The 23,042-nt window shown below is 43.9% G+C and overlaps 1 protein-coding gene across 1 annotated transcript in view; it reads right to left on the reverse strand.

Annotated features, from left to right (window-relative positions):
• The window catches only part of COL21A1 (collagen type XXI alpha 1 chain), a 137,571-nt gene that overhangs the window by 55,782 nt on the left and 58,747 nt on the right, over window positions 1-23,042 (reverse strand). Inside the window, exon 16 of the mRNA XM_060235204.1 lies at window positions 14,012-14,065. Within this exon, the coding sequence (XP_060091187.1) occupies window positions 14,012-14,065 (54 nt within the window). The remainder of the gene's footprint in view (window positions 1-14,011; window positions 14,066-23,042) is intronic.

Consider the following 23,042-nt stretch of genomic DNA (forward strand, 5'->3'; position numbering starts at 1 on the left):
CCTTTCTCACAATACAAGAATTCGTGGGCATTCAATGAAATTGCTGAGCAGTCGGGTTAGAATGGATAAAAGAAGGTACTTCTTCACCCAAAGAGTGATTAACATGTGGAATTCACTGCCATAGGAGGTGGTGGCAGCTACAAGCATAGCCAGCTTTAAGAGGGGATTGGATAAAAATATGGAGCAGAGGTTCATCAGTGGCTATTAGCCACAGTATATACATGTGTGTGTGTGTATGAATATGTGTGTGTATGTGTGTATATATATATATATATATATATATATATATATACACACACACACACACACACACATACACGCATATATTGGCCACTGTGTGACACAGAGTGTTGGACTGGATGGGCCATTGGCCTGATCCAACATGGCTTCTCTTATGTTCTTATGGAGTCACTGTTGATGAAGCTCATGGTTGACTTGTTTCTTTCTCAAGGTAACACTGCTCGTAGGACATACAAGGATACAACAGAAGATAGGAGAATAATGGACACCACCATGAGCTACTTGGAGGAAAGGTGAGACAAAAACACACTAAATAAGTAAAATTATAAAGAAGAAAGCATGGTGTGCTTAAAGTGTCTAGAAAGCACACCACTGTACACTTTCTTGCACATCAGAAGAGCCTGGGACTAGTCATAACTCATAAACAGACTAATAATTCACATCTACTTGAAACCAAGCATTAGACCCCTCAATAGTTCTTCCCTAACTTGGATTTTTAATTTTAGGCATAGAGAACTCCCCTCTCCAGTTCTCACTCACTTACCTGGCTGCTGCAGCAACAATAAAGAAGGGAAAGAAAGGTTTCTGGAACATGTTGTTTCAATGGCAACTAATATCCTCACTATGTACATCACTGAGGATACTGTATTCGAGATGCCAGCAAGGGAAGGGAGGAATTTCATTCCTGCTGCCACAGTAGCTGAACTAAGAAGTTTGAGAGCTCACAGGGGAAGAACTGTAGCCTTCAGGCTGAGATTAGCATATGGAAACCTTGGCACAACTGTGATGATGTCACTGAGAACACAACAGGGGCTTTTACTCCAAACTCTGGAATCCACCTCAATAAAAATGCAATAAAGGATGTTACCATTGATAAGAGTTAAAGTTTAGATAAGGAATTTGCCTCCTTGTAAAGGGATTATGATTGGATTGTTGCAGCTGGAGCCTCCAGGCTCCTGTTGTATAATATGTAAAATTAAAAAGATCAGATCTTTGTGGAACACAGATCAATTCTTTGAGAAGACTCTTCCGAAACATCATCATAACAAGCAATACCACCAAGGAAGAAATAACCCTAAGTGGATCTTCACACACTGTAGGCAATGCAGGTTGAGTTGGGAGTCCTCACCTTATGTCCTCAGTCATGTGACTAGCAGGCTCCCTCTAGTTCCTGTGCATATAACAGCAACTGCAGTGTACATTAAAAAGTGGCTTCAGCCCTCATCATTTTCACAACCTGAAATAATCAAAGGGGTGCTATTTGGCCAGTTGGTAGAGCTCACAACTGTATGAATGCATTTTCTCAACAGGCCAAATAGCATGCCCCCCAGAACCACTGCTTGTTGGGAAAACAGTGCAGGTGGCAAGGCCAAAGTCCCTTCTCCATTTACATCTCAGTTACAGTCCCAACCAAGAACCATGTGTATAGTAACAATGGAGAATCTGTCAGTCATGTGTTACATAAGACACATTTTCCAGTGCCTTTTACAGAACAGGCAGGCCTCTCCGAGTGTATACCTAAGTGATATATCATGGTGTGTAAGAATTGCAAAAACATAATAATTTCAGTATTGGACTTCTGGAAATATGGCGCAGTGACACAGTGCACTAAATTGAGTGTCCTCTACTAGTGCACTGATTACTAGTCTTAGAGGGGACTCCTTGACAGGGGTACCCCCAAAAAGAGAATTGGTAAGACTCTCTATAGCTAAGGGAGTTGGTTGGAATGCGGGAGGGTAGATGGAGATCCCCCCTCCAAGTTTCTAACCCATCCTGTGCCGAGGCTAGTAAACGCTTCTTGTGACTCAATTGGGTCTCCGGAGCTTGGAGGAGTGAGAATGCAGAAATTACATCAACCTGCATTAACCCTAACAGAGAAGGGTTTATTGTTTTTGTGGAAGGAAAAAGATCTGCATACCTAACCATGTGAGCAATGGCAAGGAGAGAGCTGGTGGAGGAAGGGAGCTAAGGTGGAGAGACATGATGGCAGAGGCGACAGCGGCACTGCGGAGGCGGTGAAGAGGGAGCCGAGGTGGAGAAACGCGGCGGCGATGCGGCTGCAGCGGTGGAGAGGGAGCAGACTGCGAAGAGATGGGAAGTGGCATGCTGACAGAGAAGAAGAAGGTGAACAGGGCATGGAGACGGTGAGCGGAATGTGGAGGGGGAGGAACGGAGAGAGAATGAAGAGACGGTGGAATAGCGGTGAGATAGTTAAACAGAGAAGAGACTGAGATAGAGCTTTTGCCAGGAAAGACTGGAATAAATTGAAAGAGGAAGTTGAAAGGAGGACATTGGGAGATTGGTTGAAGTGAAGGAGAATAGAAGGTTGAAGGTAGTGCGTGGAAAGTGAGAGTCGCAATTTTGGTGAAATTAAAGGGGGAAGAGGCGGTTCTTAGCGAGAACGCGGCTGCCTCTTCCTTAAAGAAAGGGTTGTGAACTACTGCTGACTAAACTGGAGAAGAGAAGATTGGTGAGATTGTTGGAGGGGGAAACCATGGGTTGACTTGAGCTGTATTTTGGATTGGGAGGGGTGGTGCAAAATCGATTGACTGAGTGGTTTAAACTAACGAAGAGTACTACTGACTGTGTTGCAGGGGTTTATGGGAAGAAGAAGCAGGAAGCAGGAAGAAAGGAGAAGGAAGACGGAAGGACAGTATTATATTGTTATAGATGCTCTAGAGACAAAGCTTGTTGCCTGGGAGGAGGAAGTAAGACAGAAACATTTAAAGGGGAATCTAACAAAACCCAGTGGATGCTTTGAGTTTTATTAATTTCAACTAATCTGTATTGAATGAATTGATTAAGTTTAGATTGTGTTTGTGATTGAATTAATTAATTTGTGATTTAGGATTTAATTAATGTTAATTGAACCATTGATTGGAAATAATGATTAGAATAAGGTTTAAATGAATTAATAAGCGAATAGAAGGAACAAAATTGAATAGAGCTGACTTAAACTGATAGGAGTGATTAAAGTGTCCAGGGAAGTTATATATACAAGAAAGTAAAAAAGTATTGGGAAATTTAGTGTACATAGAACACATATCTATTGATAAGAATAAAACAGGGTAAGAGAGAGAAGGAAAATGGAGGGGGGGGGGAGATTAAAAAAATTCAGACAAGGAGCCTCACCAGGGGTAAACAAGTCTGTTGCCACAGCAATAAGCCAAGATGCCATTGAAAATTTACAGAATATGATGATGGCAGGCTTCAAACAAAATCAAGATACATTAGAGGGAATTAAAGTGGAGCTCAAAGAAGAAATAAGAAAGACTAATGAAAAAGTCAATGAATTTCAAAAGCAATTGTTAATTAACAGTCAACAAACCCACAAGTTATCAGGTAAAGTGGAAAAATTGGATGAGAAAATGATAACCATGTCTGCTACACTACAAGAATGGAAAGATAAATGTAGAGAGATTGATGACAGAACTATTAAATTAGAAATGGAGGTTCCAGAATGTCCCAGAGGAAAAGGCAGAAGATATACCCAGAAAAATTAATGAGCTCCTAGCGTCAAGTGTAGAGGCGGTGTTAAAGGACATCAAACAAAAGATTGATTGAGTGGCCTCATCCTATACTAAGAACTCAAATTTGCTGAGGGAAATCCACATAAAATTTATGAAAGTTTTAACTTGTGAAGCCCTTTTAAGAACTACAAAGGAGTGGAACTGGTTTGGAAAGAAAACAAAATTAAAATCTTAAAAGAAGTTCCCTGGAGTATGAGTCAGAGAAGAAATAGATACAAGAAATTAACAGCCTGGTTGATGGAAAATGATATTCAATTCAGATGGCAAATACCAGAAGGTGTTCTCTTTACCTTTCAGGAAAAAAGGTTTAATCTGAACTCAGTACATAAAGCACAAGATTTTTTGGATCATTATGCAGAAGTTAATAGACAATCATCGGAGTCTGAGGAAGAAGGAGAATGTGAATATGAGGAAGAAGAGGATAGTGGGAAAGTAGGAAAGAGAAAAAAAGAAAAAGAAAAAGAGGGAGAAGATGAAAATGAGATCCCAAACCCAAAAGGATAAAGAAATTATGTTAGATAGAAATAATCAGAAGAAATAATGGATAGGGAAGGATTAAAAATAACATCGGTTAACATTAACGACCTGAATGCGCCCCAGAAAAGGAAAAAGATTTTTCTACAATTGAAAAAATTACAAGCTGATGTAATATATTTGAAAGAAACACATATTATACAGAAGAATGTAAAATATTTACAAAACAAGAAATTAGGAAAATTGTATACAGCATCAGATCAAGTGAAAAAGAGAGGGGTTGCAATCTATGTTAAGGATAAGATTGAATCCCAATTATTGTATGCGGCAGAGGATGGCAGAGTGCTCCTGGTTGAAATTATACATAATGACAAAAAAAAGTGCTGTTAGCTAATATTTACAAAAAATGAAAAACAAGAGAAATTTTACAAGACTATATATGATAAATTTGTTGGATTGGACTATCAAGAACATTGTATCATAGGTGATTTTAATGCTGTATTTGATACGGAATTAGACCAATCTTGGGCGACTGCTCTGATAGCGGCCATTTGGTTGCCAGGACATCTGTGACTTCATCTTCTTTCTGCAGTTCAGCAGGGCAGGCAGTTCAGCTTGCTTTCAGTGTTTGGCTTTTCCTCACACCATGTGGGGTGGCTCTCACTCCTTTAGTAACTGCCCCAGAGTCCAGCCACATAAGGGCCAAAAGAGGCAGGACACGGGTGGAGGTAATTACCAAGCTGGAATAGGGGCCCTGTCCGATAAAGGTGGGACCTCTTTCTCCCTGTCCAGCTGGCTGCAGGAGTTGTTGGAGTCCTTTAATGGGATTTCATTTCGGAGGGAAAACATGAAACTTGAAGCAGAGCTTCAGGTCATGTCTGATGCTGCTGGGTCTTTAGGTTTTGAGGTTTATTTTCGCAGACATTGATGCACAGATATATGGCCAGATTCATGGGTTCAGGCGGGTGTGAACCGAGATCTTATGTTTCTTGAGTTCTTTCCCATTCTCGTTGCTGTTTGGTTGTGGGGGAGTTATATGGCCAATCGCACAATTCATTTTTGGTGTGATAACATGGCAGTGGCACATATCACTAATTCCCTTTCATCCAAATCTCAACGGGTTATGAAATAGGTGTGGGCCTTCACTCTGCGTTGTCTGCGGCTTAACGTACTGTTTTTAGCCAAGTATGTTCCTAGGGTGAATAATGGAGTGGCTGACACTCTCTCTCATGAACAGATGGAGAGATGTCATCAGCTGGCCCCAGAAGCCGATAGAGAGCCAGCACAAATGCTCCCGGAGCTGTAGCTAATTGGAGAGCAAAAGGCCTAGCCACAGCACACAGTACCAGGAAGTCTTGGGTTAGGGGTAGGGTATTGCATTGTTGGGCCCCTCCCAGTGGAGCAGTTGCTCCACTACTGTGTTTCTTTAAAAGGTAAGGGATTGGCTGTGCGATCCATCCAAGCTCTGGCTTTTGCTAGTATGATGTTGGGGTATAAAGAAGAAACCATAGACTTTCATCTGCGGAAGATGCTGGAGGGCTGGGCTAGAGAGGCCAGGCCTAATCCTGATGCTAGGAGGTCTGTTTCCACTTTGATTCTTAGGGGCTTGAGGGGGGTTTGGGCACAGTGTGTGCATTCTATTTTGAATCCACCCTGTTTCATGCTGCTTCCCTGGTTGCCTTCTGTGGGGTGCTCAGAGTCAGTGAGCTAGTTGCATGCTCCTGAAATGATGTTTCTGGTAGTACTTTGTTGCCACAGGCCCTGAGGTTGGTGGAGAGTAAGGCGGTCATTACTGTTCGATGCTCTAAGACTGACTGGCGTCACAAGGGAACCATTTTGGAGCTTGGCACATACTCTGAGCAGGACTTGTGTCCTGTTTCCGCTTTGGCTGCCTATTTGGCAGCACGCAGTCCTAGGGATGGAATTTTGTTTTGTCACCTCAACAGCAGTTTGCTGACAAAACATCAGTTTTGGGTTGTGACTTCTCAGGCTTTAGCTAAACTACCTTAACTCCCTAACTTAATCCCTAACTTTGTGTGGTTTGTAACATGAATTTTATGGTTATTGTTTCTTGTTTCTTGTTTAACTGTTTTTTCTTTTTAGATGCTGTTGTTCCTGGCCAGAGGAGCTGAGTTCTCATCTGTGGACACAGTTATGTGTTTGGGGCTGCACATCAGGCTCGGAGAACTTTGGTCGGCTCTTTGCTGGGACTCAGCCAATGGGTCACTATTGAATGGCATGGTTACAAGGGTCTTCATTGGCCTGGCCTGCTGCCATTGTTATTCTACAGGAATGCTGGCCCTCCTCCCCAAGTCCTAGTTATTCACCTGTGTGGGAATGATCTCAGGCTAGTAAAAGGCAAGGTGTTGGCCTTGCAGGCCAGGGATGATTTTAGGGACCATTATAATATGGCCTGGGACCATTATAATATGGCCTGGGACCATTACAATATGGCCAGATATGATTCCCCGCCTTGTTTGCCGTAGTGTTTGGGACCCTGCAGGCATCGAGAGGGCCCGTCACAAGACTAGTAAGGAGATTAGGAAACCCTTAGTAGGGGGGGCGGGTTGGGCCACTACCTGCCCCATCTGGATATTTCTCTTAAGTTCTCTTACCTCTACGGAGGGGATGGGGGCATCTCTCTGAAAAGGGTAATATGCTTTTCTTGAGAGACCTTCGGCAAGGGCTGTGGGTGGCATTGGGCCTTCTGGTGGGTGCTAAGGCCTAAGCAGAGGCTTGTCCTTAGTGGTGGCAGGTTTTACTGTGTTTACAGTACTATGCGGCTAGGGGAGGACCAGAAAGCATCCCCTCTTGGGGGGTTAGGGGTCTGTCAGGATCAACCTTGGAGTTTGATGACCTGGGTTGGGAGAATGCAGACCGTCCTTTAAGGCTTGACTGGAGGGGGCATTCCATTGAGATGTGCATCTGGTGGTTGGACCCTCTGGGCTTGCCCTCTTGCTGGGCTGGTCTGGCGGGAGCTGTGCCACACAGCTCCGGCTGGGGGCCGGATCCCTCGCCCGTTGAATTGCAGGGGAGGGGTCTGTTGACTGTACTGTGCGTCTAGTGGACGGACCCTCTGGGGCTTGCCTTCTTGCTGAGCTGGCCTGGAGGGAGCTGTGAAGTACCGCTTCGGCTGGGGGCCGGGTCCCTCGCCCGTTGAATGGCAGGGGAGGTGTCTGTTGAGACCCCTGGTTCTGACCAGGCCGCAGTTTCAGTACTGGAGAGTGCCTTCCATTGAGATGTGCGTCTAGTGGACAGACCCTCTGGGGATTGCCTTCTTGCTGAGCTGACCTGGCAGGAGCTGTGAAGTACAGCTTTGGCTGGGGGCTGGGTCCCTCGACTGTGGAATGGCAGGGGAGGTGTCTGTTGAGACCCCTGGCCCTGACCAAGACACAGTTTCAGTTAGCCCTTGCTGTTTGTTACTTATACTTTAATAAAGTGGTCCTTAGTTATACCCAATACCTTGTGTCTGACTCTTTAATCCGATTTGGGGGACAATTCATCTCTAGCAGCCAGCAGCATCGCTGCTTGACTGCAGGGATGTCTTTGCCTTCCTGGAAGGAAAAGGGAGGACTTCTGCTGCCCGTTTGGGTGCAATTCTGAGGGGGCGGAGCTTGCTGCTGTAACAGCAGCACCATCCGCCCCCTACCTCAGTCTTTGACAAATGATCGGCCCTCCCTCCCACCCTGTTTGTTATGTAGGCAAGCGCTGGTCGCCTCATAGGATTGGGGGACCGGGTAGGAATTTTTTGCTCCTCAGCTGATTGGAAGTTTGCTGCGGGTGTTTTTTCGCCTACCCTACATAGCAGTTCAGTGGGTTGCAGATTTGGCTATAGGGAGGCGCTGTTAAATAGGTTGGTCACTTTAGATTTGGCAGGTTTTACTGTGCTTTTGGTACTGTGCAGCTAGGGGAGGACCAGAAAGCATCCCCTCTTGAGGGGTTAGGAGTCTGGCAGGATCAACCTTGGGGTTTGATGACCCGGAGTGGGAGAATGAAGACCATCCTTTAAGGCTCAACTGGAGGGGGCCTTCCATTGAGACGTGCATCTGGCGGTTGGACCCTCTGGGGCTTGCCTTCTTGCTGGGCTGGGCTGGCCTGGCGGGAGCTGTGCCACACAGCTCTGGCTGGGAGCCAGGTCCCTCGCCGTTGAATGGCGGGGGAGGGGTCTGTTGAGACCCCTGGCCCTGACCAGGCCGCAGTTTTGGTACTGGAGGGTGCCTTCCATTGAGATGTGCATCTAGTGGACAGACCCTCTGGGGATTGCCTTCTTGCTGAGCTGACCTGGCAGGAGCTGTGAAGTACAGCTTCGGCTGGGGGATGGGTCCCTCGACTGTGGAATGGCAGGGGAGGTGTCTGTTGAGACCCCTGGCCCTGACCAAGACACACCAAGGCAACTGGATCGAGGCGGTGTGGCAGTGCTGATGTTATTAGATCTGTCGGCTGCATTTGACACAGTCGACCATCAGCTGCTGATCCACCGCCTCACCGACATAGGGGTAGGGGGTTGGCCTTACAATGGCTTTCCTCCTTCCTCATGGGTCGGGGACAAAGGGTGGCAATTGGGGGTGAACGATCCCAGAGGCGCACACTAGATTGTGGGGTGCCTCAGGGAGCAGTTCTCTCCCCGATGTTATTTAACATCTATATGTGCCCCCTTGCCCAGATTGTCCGGAGGTTTGGGCTGGGTTGCCATCAATATGCAGATGACACCCAGCTCTATCTGCTAATGGACGGCCGGCCCGCCTCTGCCCCGGGGAGCCTAGATCAGGCCCTGCAGGCTGTTGCAACATGGCTTAGGCTGAGTGGGCTGAAGCTGAACCCAGCGAAGACAGAGGTTCTCTGTGTGGGTCGTGGCGCTCTGGGGAAGGAAATATCTCTCCCAACCTTTGACGGTGCGCCGCTGAAGGCGGCGCAGCGGGTAAAGAGCTTGGGTGTTTTACTGGAGCCTTCATTATCAATGGAGGCCCAGATAACAGCCACTGCCAAGTCAGCATTTTTTCATCTGAAGCGGGCGAGGCAGTTGGCCCCTTTCCTAGAGCGCCGGGACCTAGCAACGGTGATCCATGCGACGGTCACCTCAAGATTGGGCTACTGTAACGCCCTCTACATGGGGCTGCCTCTGTGCCGGACCCGGAGATTGCAGCTAGTGCAGAACGCGGCGGCCAGGCTGCTGCTTGGCCTCCCAAGATGGGAGCATATACGGCCGGGGCTACGCAAACTGCACTGGCTGCCGATTGTATACCGGGTCCAGTACAAAGTGCTGGTGATTACCTTTAAAGCCCTATATGGCTGAGGACCGACCTACCTGAGGGACCGTCTCTCCCCGTATGAGCCCCAGAGAGCACTGAGGTCAGTAGGTAAAAACAGATTGACCACCCCTGGGCCAAAAGAAGTTAAACTTCGGACTACCTATGCACGGGCCTTCTCTACCGCGGCCCCATGCTTGTGGAATCAACTCCCAGAGGAGGTGCGGGCCCTGCGGAACCTTGATCAGTTCCGCAGGGCCTGCAAGACCACCCTTTTCAAACAGGCATTCATGAACGGCTGACCAAGCCCACAAAGAAACATCAAAATGGTCCAATCTGGAGATCCGCCATCATTACATAAATTGACAGGCATAGCGTCGATCAATAACGGTACTGCCAGATTTAACTTAATGTTTTTAGACTCAGTAACTGTTTTAACTAATGTATTAATCGGTTTGGGGTTAATTTAATGTTTTGTTAAATGTATTGTTATTTTGCTGTTGTTAGCTGCCCTGAGCCTGCTTGGCGGGGGAGGGCGGGATATAAATAAAATTTTACTTACTTACTTACTTACACTTTCTGTTAGCCTTTGCCATTTGTTACTTATACTTTAATAAAGGGGCCCTTAGTTATACCCAATACCTTGCGTCTGACTCTTTATTCCAACTTGGGGGGCAATACCTTGACCACCTTTCTATGGATCATGGATCAGTTTCTAGTGTGGCAACATAATAATTTGGCTGGAATCTTGATAAGCAGCAAAGATGTGTTGAAAAAGATATTTGAAAGATGTGTTTTCAAAGATATTTGAAAAATTTGGAAGAAGTTCTTCAAAGTCTTTAATTCATAAGGGTTGTTGTTTTTCAAGACCAGGTTAAATATTTGGGTCATGACATTAAAAAACTGCTGTTAATCTCCCCTCAGAAGGAAAAATGTTCAGGTGATCTTAGATTACCTAAACATGCAGATATTTCAGAACTGCATTCATTTTTTGCTATACATGGTTCATTATCAATATCTAATATAATTTAGCCACTGTATGACTTTTTTTGTTCAAGAACAAGCCTGAATCTGCTCTTGTTGGTTTGTTAGCTTGTTAGCAGACTTTTCAGGTAAGCAATGAGATTTTCAAAAGCACCTCTACTTCTCCGCACTTTCATTGCTTGTTACCACTGATACAAAAATGTGATGCTTCATTCGTGTCAGTAGGGGAAGTTATTTCTCATGTCATTTTAGATTGGTCAGACCAGCCAATATCTCATGCATCAGAGTCACTGTCCAAGGCAAAATCTGGCTGTAGCTTTGACTTTTGAGATGGGAAATTTCATGAGTATTTCTATGGTCAGCTGATCATAACCACTGGTTTGTACTCTGGTATCAGAGTCACTTGTTGTAGCACTGGCCTCTGGTTCTGAATTCCAATTGATGTGGCTTTGTTTTCAAATTCCCTGCACATAGGGTTCCCAGCCTCCCACTGGGGACAGTGGTTCCCCCAGTTTGGGACTCCCAACCCACTGGCACGAAGCTAGCCTGTGGGGGGACACCCAACCCCAAAGAGCTCCATCACGCCCAACATGCCCAGCATGATAACATCACTCAGAAGTGATGTCATCATGCCAGGCACATTGTGAAGAGGGTTGCTCTAGCAATTTCGGAAAAAAATTTACCCAAATTGCTAGAGCATCCCCATGTTTCATGCCCAGCATGGTGATATCACTTCCAGGTAGCAGTGCATCAAGCACACTGAGTGCTTGAGAAACTCCTCCCCACCCCCACCAGGAGCCAGGTAAGACCTGGCAGCCCTACCTGAACAGCTTGCAAATGCAGTTGCATACTCACTTGGCTCTACAAGAAAGGACATCTCATGTCATGCAGCATAAATACTCTACAATTTCCTGTCAGCCAAGGATGTTGCAGACACTACTGATGCACATCCCCATCCTGAATATATTGTGTAAATAGGTTAAAGAGGGCTGGGGCTGACTGGCTTATATGACAGTATTCACTTTAGGTGGTCTTAGGGACACATTCTACCAACTTTCTCCTTTAGCCCCCTGAAGGAGAGAGGGACAAGGAGACATATGAAAGGAGATGATATGAAGAAAAAAACGTTCAAGAGCTGAAAGTCTGCCCAAACCCTGTTTCCAAATCAAAAGACAGGGCGGATCTCTGACACTAGTAGGAACTTCTCCCCCATGCGAGATCCAAAATGGAAATTTGTCTCCCACTCAAGAGGAAATCAATACTATCATATGTGTAGACTGATGTTGATTAAGTTACAACAATGAAAACATTTCAATATTAGATAAATATGTAAGCCATTGCTACTGAATTGGTTCAGCACAGCGCATCAGGGACAGAAAGACATTTGGAAGCAGCCAGCCACTCATCTTAACATGAAGTTCCTTCACTGCATAGTGATGTAAAAAAAAAGGACCAACATGATACAGCCTCTACAGAATCAGAACAAGTATTGTGTTTATTCTGGCTTAAAATGTATTAGGCAGCTGGGCTCAATTGACAAACTATAATCAATCATGTACTAATTAGGACAGCAATCACTACTGAAAAAACGAACAGCTGAGATTGATTACTGAACATTTTAGTAGCAATTGCATGAGGAAAAAAACTCCAAGTACGTTCTGCTCATGCCACAGGACCTTTTCTGCTCAACCCCTCCCTTTTTTAACAAAGAGATCTTTGAACCTACCTAAAATCCATTCCTTGAATGGCACAGGATTTTTCAGAAGGCAGACTATGAGTACAATACAGAGGCACAGAGGAGGTGGAGATCACACAGCATTATACTGGCAGTGTGGCTAGTGCTTCATATTCTCTGGATACAAGTAACAGAATTTTAAAATAAATATACTTTCAGTAGTCATGCCCAGAACCTTTCACTATGGACCAATCCATTAATATGTTGTACTCCGTCCGGAGCCCTACGGGGAATGGGCGGAATAGAAATATACTAAAATAAATATATAAATACTAAAAACAAGAATCCCCAAAGAACCTCAAAAGATCATAGCGTCCTCTTGAATGAATTCCAAGATAAACTGGAATACACACTGTGTGAACAAATGTACATTGTGTGACTATAGGCCAGGGGTGGCCAAACTTGCTTAACATAAGAGTCACATAGAATAAATGTCAGATGTTTGAGAGCCACAAGACCTGAATGTCAGATGTTGGAGGGAGGGAAGACAGGAAGGGAGCCAGGCAGGCAGGCAGGAAGGAAGGAAGGGAACATGGGGAAGGAGAAAGGAGAGAGAAATGGAAAAAAGCAACTTTAATTTTAAATATCTTCTCCAAGCCAGATAATATCTTAGTGAACAGAGTTTTCCATTACTTTAATAAGCAGTCCTGTCTATTAAAGATACACACATACCTCTCTTTCCATGAAACAACTAAGCTATAACAAATACTTAAGATGCACCTGACAGCTTGCTGAATTGCCTTTCAGGATTTATATTCAGTCTTTCAAAAGGCTCAAGCTGGCTAACAGATAATAAAAGACAGTCTTTAAAAAAAAGGCATGAAAAGATCTCCATTTCCAAAATTCACTGTCAGATGCAAAATTTTGTTTGTTTATAGGGAATACAAACACTGATTTTCCTGGCAGCAAATATGGCTGAAGTCAGCGCAATGAAGAAAAATGTAGACAGCAGTCCAGGCATGTTCCTCAACTGTCTTCTACTAGCAGAGGTTTTTGGACATGAAAAGGTATCAGATGTTTCCATTGACCCAATTTCTTTTTCCTCTGTCTACTCTAGTTTCAAACTAACTACATGGTAACATCTCTGATTTTCATTCATATAAGTAATAAGATCTAAACACTATGCCAGAAAAAAAAACCTAAACTAAAATTTAAACATATTTTGCTCTTTTTTTAAAAAAAAAAGTGGTCAATGCAATTCATTTACCTTTTTAAACATGACTTAGGACATCATATACAACTTCAAATTCATCAAAGCACAGCTCTCAAGTATCTTTCACCTAGGTAATTCAGTGATAGCCACTCTTGGGCAGATTCTTAAACTAAAGTGCAGGCTCAGAAAATGCTTGAATGTGCAGGTGCACTCAAGTTATGTGTATGTATATGGATGGATTCAAAGAATGACTTTATCTCACCACACAGCAACATTCTCAGTCCTTGCAGGAGAGCTACATAGAACAAAGGTTGCCCAAAGAATCCCAGCTTGATCAGCTGTACTGCTTTCATGATTACATCAGTCAGCGTTTAAGTTTATTGAAAGCATACCAGTACTAAAGTTCAGTTATGTCCACGACCCCATAGGAGCTATCACCCCTCAATGCAAAGCACAGTAATATTAGTCCAGTAAATGAAGAATGTTCTAGAGCAGAAGTAGACTGTCCAAGTCCTGTCTGAATTTTTTTTCCTGGGGGGAAAAAAAACCTTGAACCTTCATAATACTACCACTTTGTACAAGTACAAAAATGCAAGAGATTATCATAAAAACATATCAAAGTTTTTGTTTTGTTTTGTTTTTTACTTACAGGATCACCCCTTCTTCCTTCTGGCCCAGCAGAACCCGGCAGTCCAGCTTCTCCCTTAGTATTGGATGACAAACAATTAAAAATCCGGTCAAAATATTAACTCTTGGTGCTGTGTTTTGGATTTGTTTTCATAAAGAGATATGAGACATGTGCTAAATGGCTAATATACAAAATCTGGTAGGGAAATGGTTAGATATTAGAGATAAAACTATCAATTGTAATATATCAAGAGAATAACCACTTTGAAACCCTTTTTGCCAGCCTTGCAATAAAGGTTATTTGATGTAAAATCAGCACCAGGGGTGTCGAACTCATATGCTATGAAGACCAGATCTGACATAAATGAGACCTTGTAGGGCCAGGCCTTGTGTGTCACAAAATGTAATGCCAGATTGGGGAGATATAAACTTTATGTGATGCAGAAGAAATCAAGAGAGAGGGGAAAGGAAGCAGACCTGCTCCTAGGCCTGATAGGAGACCTCCAGGGACCTGCTTTGGCCACCGGGCCACATGTTTGACACCCCTGGGCTAAACAATTACATAGTATTGGATGAACAGGCACCATTCCTTTTTTAAATCACAATTCAAAAGTGAGCTTCAGACTCTTGACTTCAAAACATGCTGGCAATTTGATTGCCAGCGGTGCTCAACAAGAAGTACCACTTCCTCTAACTCATGGCCACCATCCCTCACTGTTATCCATGTGCTGACCAATGAGTGGTCCTTCTGTTCTGACTCCCCAGGTGATGTCTGGTTAACTGGCCAAGAAAGAGAGTCAACTGATCCACTGGTGGGGCAGGAAGGCTGAATGGTAGAAAGATGGGAAAGCAGAATGGAAGCAAGGGTAAGACAGCTCCTCCTCCCCCCCCGCCAAAAAAAAATTCTACCACCTCATTTTGCTTCATTGTATAGCCTGTCAAGCTGATTACCCCTTATTCTGATCAAAATGTTTCTGGTAATGTGGTAATTATATTCTGTCTCAAATATTAAAAATGTGTCCCATCTAGCAAAACAGGTACATTTTAAATATACTGGGCACAATCTAGATGACATGTATTTAAATACATAAGGCATTGGGTATGCACAGCACAGTCATATTGCTTTTCAGGACAACAGCCATACACACACAAAATAAAAACACCTATCACAACCATTTAAAAAAACTTCTCCTCTATATATCTGCAGACTAAAATCCAAACAATCACATGTAGACTTTCCATCATGCATCAAAGCTTTTCAGTTTCTTCTCCCACAGGCACTCTTTACTGGTTTAAAAATCCTCAGTGGTACCCGTGTCTGAGGGGTTTCCTGTTTGTCTCTTTGTTTTTGCCATCAAGTCACAGCTGACTTATGTGGCAACCTCAAGGGATTTTCAAGGCAAGAAACATTCAGAGGTTATTTGCCATTGCCTGCCTTCACATCATGACCATCGTGGTCTTTCTTCCAGATACTGACCAGGGCTGAGCCATCTTAGCTTCTGGGATCTGATGTGATCAGAGTAGCCTGGGCTATTGAGGTCAGGATTTGAGTAACAAAATAGCTATAGAATTATTCAGGCTCCTTGAATTTTTTTTCTGAGCACTGAATTCATTAATTACAATTTTAGGAATTATTAAAAGATTTGCAAAGATTGTACAAAAGGGTCTAGAAAGAAGTGGAATCCAAGAAGAATGGAGATGCCAATTTTTAAACTGGTGAACTTTCATTCTCACAAGTAAGATGACATTTAATTTTCAATTAGGTACTGACTGCAGGAATCAAAAAACTTCCCCAGGATGGCTAAGCAGTGCTGAGGGAATAAAATCCAAGGAGAAAAGTAAGCACACAATGAAGTAGTAACTGGACAACTAATAATCTGACCACACTAACCCAAATTTTATGGTGACAGTAAAATAAAAGCAGGAATTTGGTCCTCCAAACCTAAATATGGGCCAAAACCAGAATCAGATAAGACTCTCAAGTTCTTAGGGACCAGATCACATGAACTTACATGCAGGCAGAAACAATCACAAGAAAGAGCTTGAACATGGGTCTTGTTCACAGAAGGCCCAAACCCAGACCTCTCTACACCATGCTGGGGCTCTAACAGTGAAGAAAACAAAACATCTACCAACCAATGTTCCCTCTAAGCTGCAGAGTCTTGTGAGGAAAAATTCTGCTTTGTGAGCTATTGGCCTTAACGTTGTCAGCTACTGCATAAATTAGTGTACTCTAGGGTCATCCTTCCTGAGCTAAAACAAAAATGTGTGAGCTGGCGGCTAAAAATCTGTGAGCTAGCTCACGCTAACTCAACTTAGAGGGAACACTGCTACCAACAGATCACGCTTAAGAACATATGAGTCAGATCAGACCAATGGGTCTTCTAGACTAACATTCTTTTTCACATGGTGGCTGACAAGATGCCCCCAGAGCCCAGGTGCCTATCCCACCATTGTTGTTGCCCCTTTAAGCACTGGTATTTACTAACCCAGAGGTTCCAATTGTCACCATGCTTAATAGCCATTGACAGCACTGTTCTCCATAAATTTATTGAATCCCATTTTTAAAAAGCCAACTAAACAAAGGGCTGCTGTCACATTCTGTGTCAGCATATTTTGCAAGTCAGATTATTTCAACATCCTGTTAATGCTCCCGGATTGAGACCAAAGCTATTAAACAAGCTGTCTGTGCAAGTTTTCTTCTATCTCACGCTAATTGTGGACACAAGAGCATGAGAAACAGATGCTGCACCTATCAGAGAAGCAATGGCATGGCAAGATAGCGGATGAAAAAAATGAGATCTTGAGCCCAGAAAACTTCTCTATTCAAAGTCACCTCTTGCAGCAATCCTCTCTGCTATGCAAGCTAGGGATACCAGCCTCTTAGAACTTGTATTGGTTGCAATGGGTGGGTAAGGAAGGAGTCCTGATGTTCTCCTCAGGAAGGATGTGTCTGCAAGATGGCTGGCTAGGCTGCAGACTCCCTGGGCCCCCTCCTCCAATAAGACATGAATGAAGTGAGGTAAAGAGCAAGTCATGCCTCCTCCACTGGCTGTCATCTCCAGCAGCAAATTCAATCAGAGGCATTTCTTTTTTTGTTTTTTCTTCTTTTGTGCTCCCAAAAGGTCTGCCACAGGTCTCACAATGTACAGAGCATCAGTGGGAGATTCTTCACTTGCAACAAGAAGCTTTCAACTCTGCCTTTCTAGTTCCTGGAAGCAGAATCTATTGGAACTTCCTACTGATATAAAAGGAGAGAACAAGTGTTTTGCCGAACTGTCCACACATCATCATACGGATGATGATGATGATTATGATGAAGGACAAAGGTTATTATGCTTGTATTTTGTAGATTAATTCAAATACACATACAAACACTAAAGAAATAGTACCTTGGAAATGGATGTAAGCAGGGCTTTTTTGGTAGAAAAAGCCCAGCAGGAACTCATTTGCATATTAGGCCACACACCCCTGATGTCACTGTTGTTTCACAGAGGGCTTTTTTAAAAGTCCAGCAGGAACTTATTTGCATAATACGCCACACCACCTGGGACTGTTCCTCTGCGTTCCTGCTCAAAAAAAAATGGATGTAGGGAGAGTACAGAAAAAGTCTGGCCATACAGTCAAGCTGCAATTTAGAGGCTCACCACTCCACTTCCCAGCCTTTCAGTCACTTGCAACAGTCCTTATTTAAGATGCAAAAATGCCAAACATACAAAAAGGAAGCTATGGCTCAGAGGGAGAGCAGCTGCTTTGCGTGCACCAGATCCCAGGTTCAACTCTGGCATCTCCAGTTAAAAGGATCAGTTAACAAATGACGTGAAAGACCTGAGATCCTGAAGAGCCAGTGCCAGTCAGAACAGGCAGCGCTGATCTTGACAGACTCATGGTCTGTTTCCCTGTGAGGCAGCATCATTTGTTCAGGCCTGAGATACTGAATTGAAATGCCTCCAGAGTTCCTTCTTGTACTCGAGCACACTTACTCATGAACAAAATGAATAAAAACTCCATTAAAATTGAACACTATGTATAATTTACAGATTTCTCCCCTTCCAGTAATTGTGACCAGGCACTTGGTCCAGTCCCCAAGTATATTTGGAAGGGAAAAAAAACTAGTGAATGCTATGTATAATTTTATATTCCATTAAGATCTGGCACATGGGATTCTGCAGCAGGCTTTATGCAAGTGGAGGCAGATGGCCCAATCTCATCAGCAGTGCCGTAAGGGGCCCCCACCTATTCCAGTGAGCCCTTGTCTGTACCACACCCTATATTTTCACACAGGCAAACAGCCCACATATGGGATAGCCATCTACACTTCTCATTAGGACACCTAAAATTCTAAAGAAAGAAGAAGGATGGCTGGCTGGTTTTGAATATCTACAGAGTCCGAACTCTTAAAGCCAACAATTTCTATCACACAGTTCCATTTGGTTCCAGAACGGCTGGGCTTCTGCCACTTTCTGTTCTTAATCTGTTCTTTATCAGCTTATAAATTGGACAATCGTTATAGCAAGAATCTTGTTATATGAGGGGGTGAACAGTTGACACATCATGAAATTAAATTTCTTCTGTTGTGTTACATTATCACATAATCTGATTACTGCTTTTGCAATTCCTGTGGAGTGAAGAGAATGTACCAGTATCACCTCATAACTAGAGCACATGAAACAAATCTCGATGGAGCGTGTTCACTTAACATTAAAAGGTCTATCTCAAATTTCAAAGCAGTAAACAATCCAAGACTTAAGGAACAGTTTCCTTTGCACAAAAAATAATTGTTGGCCAATGTGGGGCTTTGGATTGCCTCATTTCCTGAACCAGTATTTCCAGGCATCAAAACTGCTGACTATTGTTAACAGTAGCAGTTGACTACTGCACTATTCAGAAGCTGTTTTCACAGATGACTCCTCTGTGTAATAAATAGCATGCAAGACCTTTCTTGTTCTAGTAGGATGACAGTTCATAGAACCCAGAAGAAGAAATGCCGCAGATGTAATGACGACATGCTACTTAACAAAATTAGGAACTACCTTCAGGGACACAGAAGCAAATACTTTTAAAGCCCCAAGTGATCCATGAACAAGTTAGGAACTATTTATATTTATTTATTAGGATATTTCTATACTGCTTCAACCCCACCCCCCACCCCCCACCCCAAAAAAGAGGACCCAAAGTAGCTTTGCAAGATATAACATACTTTAATTAAGCAAAACAAAGAAGCAACAATCCGTCTTGGGCAGATCATGATTCACTTGGCCTAGCTAACAATGCCATAAGCCAAGAATCCATTGGATTTTGCATTTCAGCTCACAGGGATCTCCAACTTCTGGCCATGCCAAGCTAAGCACTCACAAGCAGAAAAGAAAAACTCATTCTAAATGGTATTCGGCTAATGTTAGCAAGTGAATGAGATCTTCCCAACTTCTTTTCCTGACAGAAATGGCTCTGGCCAACAGCAGCTCTAACACCGGGGGGGGGGGGGTGCGGGGCGGAATGGAAGCCAGTAAAGTTCTGTCACTACTAGCAAAGTATGTTTCGTATAACCAGCTCCACTCAGCAGCTACATTCTCTACTAACTGAAATTTCTGAATAGTCTCCAAAGGAAGCCTCAGGTAAAGCATACTTCAGAAGCCTAATCAAAATATAGCTATCTATGGCTTTTACATAGAAAGGATGAAACTGGTGAATGAACCCATATGGATTAAAGTTCTGAAGTGCCACAGGCAGTACTTGAATCCTCCTCTTTAGACATAAATATAAATAGCACTCTCAGGCTGTGAACCTTCTGTTTCACAGGGTTCACCTGAGACAGGCTGAGAACTCAATCCATGGGTCAACTATGCTGTCAACCAACATCAACTCAGTATTCTGGACCAAGCTTCACCATATTGATCCTCGTCCACTCCATTACTGACTCCAAGAACCTATTCAGAACATGACTCAGCTGACCTGATCTAGCCATAAAGTAGAACTGGGTATCATCTAATGACCCCAAATGAATAATGATTATCTTATATTTTTTAAATGTGCTGCAGAGATGGGATGATCACACAACATTCAGCATGTGCCAGCTTCACTGAACAGACATATTCAGTCTACGGTGCTGTGGGGGATGGGGGAGGCAATGCACCTTAAATTGTCTGTACACTCAGAGTGACCAGGAAACCATAATACTAACAGTGTTCTGCAAACCACACTAAATGTGGCTAAAACTGCAGCAATAAGGTTTAGTTTTGCTGAATGTCATCTCTACAGCATTCTGAGAGATCAGTGGAAAGAGACTGGAAGGGAAAGGTGGAACTCACCCGTATCACATACAAAGGATTATTTGGCCATTCTACAGAGGAACAGCCTCATGGGTATGACCAAACCACAAGCCAAGCTGCAGAAGGATTTGGTGCGCAGTGAACTGTTTCTCATCTTTTCCAAGAATAAATAGGTTTCTGAAATTTTCTAGGAAAATAAAGAAGACTCCAGCAGAAATCTCCAAAGAATCCTCCTGCTTGTTAAAAGCCTGATTTTGATTACAATAAACCCAGAGTAAAGTGATGTTTTATAGAGAGCAGATGTTAAGAGGCAAGCTGAAAACATACTGTACTGTAGCAGAAATTGAGAACTACTGCTTTCAAAGTTTCAAGCAGATTCACAAAAATGCTATGAACTCTTCCCAGTTCTCCAATAAAATCTCCATCTGAATGACTAGACAAAGCAATTCCTTCCAAACAAAAAGGGCACATTAAAAATAGATTTAAAAGCAAAAAATTGTGCTTGGACCAATCAAAGGAAAGACAATACAAGGGACAATCCAGAATAAGCTCATATGTGTTTATATCTCATTGATTTCAAAAGTGCATAAGCACTAGATTTTGGCTTAATTAAGGAAACTACTAAAATCAAACATACTTTAAAAGAGGAAATTCCTGCTAATACTGGAAGATATACTACATACCTATTCAGCTGCTAGTGAATTAAAGAGGAAGCAACTTACATACAGTTGTAGCAATTCAATGCCCTACCATTGGCAGTCCTGTCTGGGAGGATTTTAGTTTAGTTTAGTTTATTTATGATTTATATCCCGTCCTTCCCACCAAGTGGCTCAGGGCGGCTCACAACATAAAATCCAACATAAAAATATTAAGTTTAAGCATTGAACACAGTTAAAACATTTAAAACATTAAAACATTAGGGACAGCAGAAGTCTAATAGAACTACACTTAGTTTTCTGTGCCGGTTAATTATAAGCCAGCCGGAAGAGGGTTGTCTTACAGCCCCTGCAGAACTGAGCAAGGTCCCACAGGGCCCTCACCTCTTCCAGCAGCTGGTTCCACCAGGAAGGGGCCATAACAGAGAAGGCCCAGTCCCTGGTAGATTTTAGGCGGGCTTCCTTTGGCCCGGGGATAACGAGAAGATTTTGGGTTCCTGATCTCAGTATTCTCTGGGGAACATGTCAGGAAAGACGGTCCTTCAGGTAGGCAGGTCCTAGGCCATATAGGACTTTAAAGGTAATAACCAGCACCTTGTACCGGACTCGGTATATTACTGGTAGCCAGTGCAGAACCCGGAGCCCCGGCCGAATGCGCTCCCATCTTGGGAGCCCCAATAACAGCCGGGCCGCGGCATTCTGCACTAGCTGCAACTTCTGGGTTCGGCACAAGGGCAGCCCCATGTAGAGGGCATTGCAGTAGTCCAACATCGAGGTGACCGTAGCATGGATCACTGTTGCTAGATCGTCGCACTCCAGGAAGGGGGCCAGCTGCCTTGCCCGCCTAAGATGAAGTAATGCAGACTTGGCAGTGGCTGCTATTTGAGCCTCCATCTTTAAGGAGGGCTCCAATAGTACTCCCAGGCTTTTGACCCCATTCGCCACTATCAACGGCGCACCGTCAAAAGCTGGCAGGGGGATTTCCCCCCCCGGACCCCGACGACCCAGGCAAAGGACCTCTGTCTTTGCCGGATTTAGCCTCAGCCCGCTCAGTCTGAGCCACTCAGCCACAACCTGTAATGCCCGATCTAGATTTTCTGGGGCGCAGACCAGTCGGTCGTCCATAAGCAGATAGAGCTGGGTGTCGTCAGCATACTGATGGCAACCCAGCCCATACCTTCGGGCGATCTGGGCAAGGGGACGCATATAGATGTTAAATAACATCGGGGAGAGAACCGCCCCCTGAGGCACTTCACAATCAAGCATGCGCCTCCGGCATAGCTCACCCCCAATCGCGACCCCTTGTCCCCGACCTTCAAGGAAGGAGGAAAGCCATTGTAAGGCCAACCCATGAATCCCCGCGTCGGCAAGGCGGCAGGTCAGTAACCGATGGTCGACCATATCGAATGCAGCTGATAGGTCCAACAACATCAGCACCGCCGAGCCGCCCCGATCCAGATGCCGTTGAAGGTCATCTACCAGGGCAACCAACATGGCCCAGGCGAAAGCCGGACTGAAGTGGGTTTGAGACGGAAGCATCCTCCAGGAAGGTCTGTAACTGCATCGCCACTGCCCTCTCGATAAGTTTGCCCAAAAAGGGCAAATTTGAGACCGGCCAGTAATGTGCCAATTGGGCCAGGTCTAAGGTTGTTTTTTTCAAGAGGGGACGGACCACCGCCTCTTTAAGCGGCATTGGAAAATGCCCTTCCATCAGGATTGCAAACACCCCCTACCATGAAGGACTCTGCTCATGCAGAGGAAGGAAACCTGAATTGGTAGCTCGTATTCTACCCTGCTGTGATTTTTATGAAAATGTGCAGGACTCCATAAGCCCCCTTTTGTTTAATTTTCATGGACTGTCTGAAGAGAGGCTAGTTTACTTTCTAAGATCTGACTGGCATCCCCATATTACATAGTTGGTAGCAAAGTATCTTTCAATTGCTATGGTAATTAGGGAACATAAGATTAACAGGTGACTTTTTCTTGTATTTCAAATCTGAAGAAGCATTTCAATCTGTATTCTTTGTTGTATTTTTTATGTATGCCAGTAAAGATACTGAACTAAACTGAAGATGCTGTTATAATACTGGAACAGCTCTGTCAGAATAAAAAACATTTTTTTGCAACT

The sequence above is a fragment of the Heteronotia binoei genome, chromosome 1 (assembly GCF_032191835.1).
Source record: "Heteronotia binoei isolate CCM8104 ecotype False Entrance Well chromosome 1, APGP_CSIRO_Hbin_v1, whole genome shotgun sequence".
NCBI lineage: Eukaryota > Metazoa > Chordata > Lepidosauria > Squamata > Gekkonidae > Heteronotia > Heteronotia binoei.